Source organism: Hemiscyllium ocellatum, chromosome 32 (assembly GCF_020745735.1).
Source record: "Hemiscyllium ocellatum isolate sHemOce1 chromosome 32, sHemOce1.pat.X.cur, whole genome shotgun sequence".
Classification (NCBI taxonomy): domain Eukaryota; kingdom Metazoa; phylum Chordata; class Chondrichthyes; order Orectolobiformes; family Hemiscylliidae; genus Hemiscyllium; species Hemiscyllium ocellatum.
Genome location: NC_083432.1, coordinates 20715913 through 20727005, shown reverse-complemented (window position 1 = coordinate 20727005; position 11093 = coordinate 20715913). Strand labels below are relative to the sequence as shown.

The following is an 11093-nucleotide window of genomic DNA, read 5'->3' as shown; positions in this document are numbered from 1 at the left end:
GCATTCGATTAACCAAATTTCGGATTATTTGAACAAGATCGCACGGTCTCGATGCTTGGCTAATTATCTTATCCAGCATTCGATTAACCAAACAAAATACTCCAAGCCCGTGTCTTTCGGATAATCAAGTTTCCTCTGTAGTTGCTATCACTCTTCATATCCTTAGAGGAAACCTCCAGAGGCATCAAAGTCAAACGCTACATTGAAATTGAATGCCATAGGTGAGGTACACCCCATTTCCTATTGTGCTCAGTTGTGCCTCCATTATGGCAGAGTTCTGTGACACCCTTCAGCCCGCCCCAACCCTGGGAGAGGTGAAGTGCTCATCAATTTTGTTGCTTTAACATTTGCAGAAAACAATACCTCCCATAGTGGATAATTTCTAGTAAGTAGTGTTTTCTACCGGTATCTGGTTAGTTGCATGTCCCTCTGTCCTCCTTGCGAGTTCCTCTTCCAGCCTCATGATCCTCTTGTGCCTGTGGATGCTACTGCCTCGATGCTTTTGAACTACAGCTCTCTACCTCTCATGTGCTGCTCCTCACTGGAGGTCTCAAGACCATGAATGAAGTCCACAGCAAATAGCTGCACACTTCTCAAGGAATTCCACCATCCCACCCTTCTCGAAGTAAGAGGACATTCACCCAGAAATTCTACACTCTGCCAACCAAGACTGACTTGCCTCCAGATTGCTAATGCTGCCATCTACTCAGTTTTACCCTCTCGACCAAACCACATAATCTTTCATAATGGCAGTCAAATATAGTTAAGATTGAGTTTTTGCCTCATTGTAGTTAACAAGTTTCTTCAACTCTTTTTTTCTGCATCATTCAAATAAAAGGAAAATTACTGGTAAAATCGCAATTGTTTGCCTGTTTAACAGACTTAATTCCCTTTTCATCAGCTTGAAATGTGGTCTCATCCTACCACCCTGACTGCCCTTGGGAAAATCCTGCAAACACATTGGGCTTTGCTCCTTACACAATTCAGTGGCATTTTCCTAGCCCATATGCCTCCCAAACAATCTCCAACACACTGGCAAAATCTCAGCCACCATTTATACTTTTTCAGAATTATGCTAATCATACAAGCGAATACAGACTCCCCTTCTTCGAGGTCACGGTAGAATTAAAAGCCAATCGAAAGCTGTAGATCACCATCTACAGGAAACCCACAGACACTGACCAGATACTCAACTACTAGAGCAATCATCCCAAAACCCACAAACGGAGCTGCATCAGGACATTATTTGGACACTGCAATACCCAGGAACTACGAGAAGCCGAGACAAAACACCTATACAACGTATTCAGGAACAAAGGGTACCTGATAAGTGCAGTCCGCCGATTCCTTCACCATAGACCTAAACAAGAAGACAACACGTCCAGAAACTCTACCACACTGCCGTACATCAAAGACATCTCAGAGATGACGACCAGACTACAATGACCCCTAGGCAAGATGGTTGCCCACAAACCTACCACCACCCTGAACCAGCTCCTGATGAATTTAAAGGACACCATACAAACTCCAGCAGAACGAACGTCATATATGGAATATCCTACAAGGACTACAACAAACATTACGTTGGACAAATAGTCAGGAAACTAGCCACAGGATACTTGAGCACCAACTAGCCATCAAAAGACATGACCAACTATCACTGGTATCCAAACACACAGTCAAGAGGGACACCCAGTACGACTGGGACAATACATCCATCCTGGGACAGACTAAACAAAGACATGCAAGGGAATTCCTAGAGGCCCGGCATTCAAACCGGAACTCCAAGAACAAACATATAAATTTGGACCTCGTTTACCAACCTATCAGAAACAGAACCGGAAGTGATATCAACCACCACAACAAACCGAGACAGATAAATAGCAAGTGGGACAGAACACCAACGCTTCACTGGAAGCTCACTGACGATGTTACCTAGCATGGTGACGAAACATCTGAGATCAAATCCACCAGCTCAGTGAGCAAAATTACAACCGGATACAAGGAATAATCTGGAGACAAGGGTTTAAACCCACAATAGCAGCAAGTGGAACTTGATTAAATCTGAAATTAAAAACTTGTCTCAGTGATAGTCACCACAAAGCTATTATCAATTGTCAGAAAAACCCATTTGGTTCACTAATGATTTTTAGAAAAAGAAACTTATCCTTACTTGGTCTGACCTACACATGACTCCAGATCCACAGTAAATGTCATTGACTCTTAATTGACCTCTGAAGTTTACAAGCAATTAGGGATCGGTAGTAAGCTGGCCTTGCTGGTGACACCCTCATTCCATGAACAAATAACAAAAAGAGGGTTAATATGTTCATGAAAAGCAAAGAAAACCTCATGGCATGAACAAAATAATACTTCTCTAATATTGACAAAGAAACTCTTTTGTCATAGATAAGTAGTAGCAACCAATGATTCAATTTATTACTGGTGATACCAAATCAAATCTCTAAGTGAGCTCAATGTTTTGACATCTTGCAGGCGAGGATATAATACTGCCCTATCAGACTGGTTTTCCAAAAAGGGCTTTCCATGCACAAGTAATATAGTCTCACAAGTGAATAGTCAGTCGTTAAAGTTCACCATATTGTGTTCTCTTTGTTGTCAGAAATGACCCCACTCCCCATGTATGTTCAATAGAGAAAAAAAATTGTAAATCGAGTCAGGTTATGATGTTACCTCGGTCATCCTGGTATCTTGGAGCTCCCTGCCTTTGTCGATTAGCTGCATTTACTATTTCATCTTTTCTACGAGCTTGGGTAATGTGGATGGCTTCCAGATGTCGATCAAGAGCTGTAGAAATATTTGCATGAAGAGGCGAACTGCGAAGACGTTCCATCTTTCCAAGCAATGTCACAACCTGTTAAAAGAGGATTATTACAGAATATGCATTTATTAATCTAGTCACAAGAATGTGCTATTATTTTATTGGTGTTGGTACTTAAAAAAGAACCAATTAAATTATTAGATTATTAGTTATTGCGTGTACGCTGAGCTAAGCATCAATTTAAATTACTGTTTGTAGAGTCATATGTAGGGAGTAAAATATATGAGAGATGATCTCCTGTTAATTAAAGTTTGCAAAATATAAAACAAATTTATTTTTTATATATTCAGTATATATGGAGTGTGAAAATTTTAACATCTTTTTAAAGTTAAACTAATAATTCAATTTCTACAAGATAGAATAGCCAAAAGTATTTAACAATAATATTTATATCAAAACAGAAAGATTAAAGTAACTGCAAATAAAACAAAGTGTTGGCTATAATCAGTTAAAATGCTGATGTTGAATGATGACTTAATAATATGCAGAACTATGGACAGGACAAGCCTTATGAAATTTAAATTATACTAATTCTTTGTTTTTGCTTCATAATCTTAGCAAGAGTAATTGAAAAGATGCCAAGTCTTAGTGTCTAATAAACTAAAATCTGATTTATTCATAACCAGTTGGTCACAAAAGGGACACTATTCTTTATTTTTGTGCCAGTTTACTATGTGCAGAATCATGCTCATGATCATTTACTAAATATATATAGCACCTTCCGATATGATTATTCAACACAAAATGGCTGGACACTTTGTCTGGTTACCCAGAAATCATTACCCCAGCACTGAACAAAGAGACCTTGGAGTGCAGGTTCATACCTCCTTGAAAGTGGAGTTGCAGGGAGAAAGGATAGTGAAGAAGGCATTTGGTATGTTTTCCTTTATTGGTCAGAGTATTGAGTACAGGAGTTGGGAGATCATGTTGCAGCTGTACAGGACATTGGTTAGGCCACTTCTGTAATATTGCGTGCAATTCTGGTCTCCTTCCTATCGGAAAGATGTTGTGAAACTTGAAAGGGTTCAGCAAAAACTTTTCAAGGATGTTTCCTGGATTGGAGGATCTGAGCTATAGGAAGAGGTTGAATAGGCTGGGGCTGTTTTCCCTGGAGTGTTGGAGGCTGTGGGGTGACCTTACAGAGGTTTATAAAGTCATGAGGGGCATGGATAGCATAAATCGACAAAGTCTTTTCCCTGGGGTGGTGAAGTCCAGAACTAGAGACCATAGGTCTAGGGTGAGAGGGGATATGAAAGAGACCTAAGGGGCAACATTTTCACTCAGAGGGTGGTACGTGTATGGAGTGAGCTGCCAGAGGAAGTGGTGGAGGCTAGTACAATTGCAACATTTAAGAGGCATTTGGATGGGTATATGACTAGGATGGGGTTTGGAGGGATATGGGCCAGATGCTGGCAGGTAAGACTAGATTGGGTTGGGATATCTGGTCAGCACGGACGAGTTAAACCAAAAGGTCTGTTTCCGTGCTGTACATCTCTATGACAAAATAAAAAAAATTCTTCTTTGTTTATTTGAAGTTGTGGTGTTGTAGAACTGACAGATATAACTTTCCAAAACAAACCATCAATCACTTTTTAAATACAAATTAAACTGATGCTGTGTGAAATGCTAAAAAAAAAGTCCTCTCCTGCTGAATGGCAATGTAGGAACAAAAGTAGGCCATTCATCCAGTTGAGCCTGTATTACCATTCAATGAGATCATGGCTAATCTGTGGCCTAACTCCATATCCCGGTCTTTGGCCTGTATCCCTTAATACCTTTGCTTAAGAAAAAAATCTTACTGATCTCAGATTCAAAATTAACAACTGATTGCACATCAACTGACATTTGGGAAGAATTCCCAGACCTCTACCACGCTTTACATGTAGAAGTGCTTCCTAACATCTCTCCTGAACAGTCTGGCCCTAATATACCCCTACATCTGGAATCTCTTAATCCGTAGGAATAATTTGTATTTACCTACCCTGACTTTTCCTGATCATATATTGAAGTCATCAATCAGATCATCCCTCAACCTTCTAAATTTTAGAGAAAACAGGCCTAATCTGTATAACCTATCCTCATAATTTAAACCTGGTTTCAAGTATCATTCTTGTAAACCTACACTAAAGCCCTCCCAGGCCAATATATCCTTCCTAAGGTGTGAAGTTCAAGTTGCCAGGAATTAATGGTTACTATCATTTGCAGAATCATATCAAGAATTGCTGGAATGACTGATGATCTCACTAAATTGGTTTCCAAAATCCTGGCTAACCCTTCTGGAAAACTTGAATTTAGAAAAATTGCTGCTTTGATAGCTGGCATGATACCTAACGTCTGTATAGCTTCACCTGGATGATATTGCATGTGAATGATCGTGCATTTCATCTTATTTCTCTGATGTGAAAGCCATATATTGCACATATGATGCAACAAAATCACCACTTTATGAAAGTGAGAACTGCGTATACGACTGACAAGTTCACTGGGTGAAAAAAAAACTACTGGATTGCATCCTTATGATTAACAGGACTTCATTGATTAGTAGTGATTAAGGAAACTATGAAGGCTTAGAAACCCTCCAGAAAGGGCAATGGGCACCCATCACTGAAGACTTTGGTGTACTGACCATGTGTTATTTCACCTCTGAACAACAGAAAATCATAAATCCTTCCTATTAAGACCACAAATGTCCAAATCAGATGTAGTAAAGGAAGATGTATTTGACATGGAAGACATACTACAATAATATCAGCATTGACACCGTTGTGTATTAGCAAAAATGAATAAAAGCAGCATTACAAATCTCATCAACTGCCATTTCAACAGCATGCATTCAATGATTGACAGATGTACCATCTACTTATACAAAAAATGTCAGATTTGGAAAATGAACATACAAATGTAAAATATGTTTGAAATACTTGTTATTTCTGCGCAACTGCTATAGTTCAGTGTATCCAAAATGAGTATGTTCTGATATTTCTCCAAATATATGCAGCGTTTTTGTTTTATTCATTCATGCGACATGGGTGTCACTGGCTGGTCAGTATTTATTGCTTGTCCCAAGATGGCCCTGAGAAGGTGGTGGTGAGCTGCTTTCTTGAACCTCTACAGTCCAGCACTTCTAAAATGTGAAAGGTGAGACTTCCAACGGTTACTGACATGTCAATGGAAATCTTTGTGTGGTAGGAATAACAGGTGCAGGTTGATTTTCCCAGATATAATACCAAGTTTCCAATAGTCAACAATAGTCCTGAAGTGAGAATACTGAAGTCATCGACAGCTACAGGATAACCCCAAGCACTTGGGTTCAAAACAGGTTGTGTTTAACAATACATCAGGATACCACGAGTGAGATGCAGATTTTCCCTGTTTCTATTTATGTATGTCATGCCTTTCTTAAGATTATTTCTATCCCACTCTTGAGGCATACTGAACTCTTCTCCCACATTTTGCTTTTCACCACACAAACAAGCCCATGAAAGCAGTTCTCCTTCATAGTCTAATTACTTCCACCATTTGTCATTGTTGTACGAAGAGGAAAGTATCATTCTTCTCAATATTTTTTGCTGCTCTCATATGGCATGTTCCTCAGTCTCATACAGACGAATACCAGATCAAAGCACATCAATACCAAGGGCAAAATTTTCCTGGATCTTGGTGGTATGATTGGGTATGCGGGAGGGGGGAACAAGGAAAACAGTTGGGAATGTTCCTAAAGATGGACAGGAATGCGAATTAGCTACCCACACAATATAAGTTAGCAGACAATAACTAAGGCATAATATTTACTGAGATTTTTTTTAGGCTCCAGGGACTCCATTCCCTAGAAGGAATCACTAATATTAAAGTCTGGAACCCATAGTTGTAATGATTCAAGTAGAAAAATTTCCCTTCGGATCTAAGAAATTTACCACTTTCTCTTTTACAACTCTGAGGGAACTTCTATTTTGTGACAAATGTGCAATATCCGACTTGTTGCAGCTGTGCACATTTCTCCCAGTCAGGTTATCGAGGGTTCAGAGTTCTGGCCCTGTGACTGGGACAGACAAATCAGTAGGCCACCCATGGTAAGTGCAGCCAGTTAGAATACCTCCACTGAAAAATAGCTCTGGCCAATTTGCCTCCTGACAAGAGCAAGTGTCCCTAGTAAAATCCTGTGTTTTCTTTCTGAAAGAGAAGATAACTTACAAGAGGACCCAAACCAGAATGTTGAACTGCCTCCCTCTCACTCAAATGGGAATTTAAAATTTGAAGCCTTTTAGATGACAAGGCCAGTGCAAGCCCACAGTAGGGTGCCAGCCGGTTTAACATTACAATTCTCAAATTATTGTCCATCTATGTTTTTGGCACCTTTGCACATCTAATTCTGCTGGTCACTCATTGCTTTATTAACCACTAACTCTAGAGTATTTTCCGTCTTTCTCTAGGTCCTTCTCATCCTTCAGGAAGGTGCAGCAGTAGACTTGGTGTAAAGGAGAATGCTTTGAGAAACACATTTATTAATCTCCTTTTTCAACCAAGAGATTGGCACCCTGGCTAAAACTGTTATTAGGTATAGGTAATTCACACAACACTTGTGAAGATAATAAGAAATATTGGAATGGGAAGCCAGAACATTGCTTAACAGGGAGAATGCTTGGGCCTCAACTTTACTGCGGGAGTTTGAGAGGCAGCTATTAGATACCCAACCTACAAAACTAAACTCCATGTTATGTACAATCAATTGATGGGAGTATCAGACTACCTATTGCACCATATTTTAGTCCAAGGAGGAGTTTCATGTAAGAACATTCTAACCAATGGTCTCAGCAGCCTTTAATCTAGAGTGGAGCATGTATTCACTTCTGGATGCTGCTGCATGTCATGCCAGAAGTTTATATGATCAGCTCAGGCAGGTTTGAAAAAAGGTTCAACTGATGCAATCTAAGCTGTAGCAGTGATAGGTCATTTAGCCTGTTGAGCTTGTTGTACAAATCAATTAGATCATGCTTGAGCTGTATCTTACCTCAGTTTAATAGCTTTGGTTCCATATTGTCTTAATACTATTATCTACTAAAAAGTACTATCAATCACTGTTTTGAAATTTTCAATTGATCTCAACAGTTTTTTTTTACTGAGTTTCATGTTTCTTGTAACCAAGGTTTGCAGTGCTTCCTGCCAGTCCCTGAACGTTCTTACTCAAATGTTAAGGTTATGCCCTTTGCACTGAGTATCCTGAAAAAATAAATTCACCTACCCTATTAAATACTTCCAGCATAATAAACACCTCAATCAGGTTACGCCTTAGTCTTATATATAGAGTAACAGAGATGTACAACAGACCCTTCAGTTCAACTCGTCCATGCTGGCCAGATATCTTAAATAAATCTAGTCCCATTTGCCAGCATTTTGCCCAGATCTCTCTAAACCCTCACTGTTCATAAACCCATCCATATTTGAAGGAATGTTAGTATTTAGGCAAACTTGTAACGCTTTAAGCCTCGTTAGCATTCTGGTGAATCTGTGCTGCATCTGCTAAATCCATTATAGGTAGTTCTCCTATAACATAGTAGTTGCGGTTCCCATGCGATACCATGTTATAGAAAATCATGCAATATACATAATGGGGCCTACGGGAAAAACAGTAAAAGTCAAATCAAAAATAGTAGTTAGCCTAACACAAATGATAGCGCAGTCTAAGTAAATCTTTAAACCATATATTTTAATGAAATAATCTAGTTAAATTTAACACTTTAACATTAAATCACTGACTACAGCAGTGTACCTTTCACGAAGCTCTTCACCAGAAAGCACGCAAGCTGACTGACCACATGGTGCAGACACAGAAACCCTGTCCTCCTTGATCTTCCCCAGTTTGAAATAAAGTTCCTTCTAAATGTAGACCACAATTCCCAGTTTCAAGCTAACTTCAAGGCTTGCAGAGCTGACTGCATTCCTCTTTTAGCTGAGCACAATGAATTTGCATTTTGCAGACAGGGGATCTGAAGGTTAGGTTTTGCTGCTCAGCTAGTGCCAGGGATGGAATTGCGTATCAGCAAACAAGACTTTGCTTTATAAAAAAAGTCTGCAATTCACAAATCGCATTGCAACCAAATTGGCTTTAATAAACATGCATTATAGGATAACTGTACACACAATATATCCAATTAAGATCTGAAAGGGTCTCTTTCCCCAACGTGCATCAGTGCTGTTCAAATATGATGGCCACTCACCATGGAGTGACATGACTACAGGCATGTGGAGATCACAGAATCACACAATTTTGACTTCTGTTAAAGTTGCAATTGAGATCTGGGTAAGAATGTCAGACCATTTTGTTGTCCATCCCAAATTGAACAAGGAACGATCAGCCAAAAGAACTAGGAGCAGGCAAAATAACCCCTCAATCTGCTGCACCATATCATCTGATTATGCTGATCTCACCTCATTTCTACTTTCCTACCAGTTCCCCACATTCCTTTAACCCATTACTCATTAAAAATCTACCTCCTCCTGAAAATTATTTACTCTCCTGGCATTCACTGTATTTTGGGGTGACGAATTCCAGAGATTTAGAACCCTTTGGGAGAATTATTTCCTCATCTGTTTTAAATCTGCCATCCCTTACCCTAAAACTGTGGCTTTTCATCTTAGGATGCCCCACAAGGGAAACATCTGTTCTACATTTACTTTGTCAATTCCCTTTAACATTTATATATCTCAATTAGATCTCCTTTCATCCTGATTGTTGACTGTTTAAAACCTTAAATAAAACTTTTTCAAAAGCTTGCTATATATTGTATATATTGTCTATATATAGTCATAGAGGTGTACAACATGGAAACAGACCCTTCGATCCAACCCGTCCATGCCGACCAGATATCCCAACCCAATCTAGTCCCACCTGCCAAGACCCGGCCCATATCCCTCCAAACCCTTCCTAATTGTATATCCATCCAAATGCCTCTTAAATGTTGCAATTGTATCAGCCTCCACCACTTCCTCCGGCAGCTCATTCCATACACGTACAACCCTCTGTGTGAAAAAGTTGCCTCGGAGGTCTCTTTTATATCTTGCCCCTCTCACCCTAAACCTGTGCCCTCTAGCTCTGGACTCCCTGACCCCAGGGAAAAAACTTTGCCTTTTTACCTTATCCATGCCCCTCACAATTTTGTAAACTTCAATAAGGTCACCCCTCAGCCTCTGATGGTCCAGGGAAAACAGCCCCAGCCTGTTCAGCCTCTCCCTAGAGCTCAAATCCTCCAACCCTGGCAACATTCTCATAAATCTTTTCTGAACCCTTTCAAGTTTCACAACATCTTTCTGATAGGAAGGAGACCAGAACTGCACGCAATATTCCAACATTGGCCTAACCATTGGCCTGTACAGCCTCAACATGACCTCCCAACCCCTGTACTCAATACTCTGACCAACAAAGGAAAGCATACCAAATGCCTTTTACACAATCCTAACTACCTGCGACTCCACTTTCAAGGAGCTATGAACCTGCACTCCAAGGTCTCTTTGTTCTGCAACACTCCCTAAGACCTAACTATTAAGTGTAGAAGTCCTGCTAAAATTTGCTTTCCCAAAATGCAGCGCCTCTCATTTATCTGAATTAAACTCCAACTGCCACTTCTCAGCCCATTGGCCCATCTGGTCCAGATCCTGTTGTAATCTGAGGTAACCCTCTTCGCTGTCCACTAGATCTCCAATTTTGGTGTCATCTGCAAACTTACTAACTGTACCTCTTATGCTTGCATTCAAATCATTTATGTAAATGACAAAAAGTAGAGGACCCAGCATTGATCCATGTACCATGTGGTGAACAAGGTGATCTCATTGCCCAATATTTAGCGGCATCAAGATCCTACTTCATAATACTGATATACATTGGTCTTGTTTATCCTGAAACAACTTCCTACAGAATGCAAATAGTATCTTGCATTTTCCATTGCCAAATAAATCATTTGAAGAGGAGTCACTTCAACCACACTTGTAAATGCAGTTACCTGTTTTTACACACTGACCCCCCATTTCCTCAGCATTGCTGAAATCCTTTCTGAATGATTTGATGAGCTGAATAGCTTCCAGTTCCATTTTAAAATTAATCTGATAGTTTGACTCCTCTTAAACAAATTGACACTGTTAACATTCATTCCAAGATCAATATTCTGTTTATGCTAATTCTAATTTAGCATTGTGTAATGACATAATAAATATACACAGAGACACAATTGGGCAGATTTAAAAAAAAGTCCTCAGTGCT

The 11093-nt window shown here is 39.7% G+C and overlaps 1 protein-coding gene across 1 annotated transcript in view; it reads right to left on the bottom strand.

The window, feature by feature from the left end:
* Window positions 1–11093, bottom strand: part of LOC132830751 (meiosis-specific coiled-coil domain-containing protein MEIOC-like) — a 74760-nt gene that overhangs the window by 1703 nt on the left and 61964 nt on the right. Inside the window, exon 8 of the mRNA XM_060848588.1 lies at window positions 2695–2875. Within this exon, the coding sequence (XP_060704571.1) occupies window positions 2695–2875 (181 nt within the window). The remainder of the gene's footprint in view (window positions 1–2694; window positions 2876–11093) is intronic.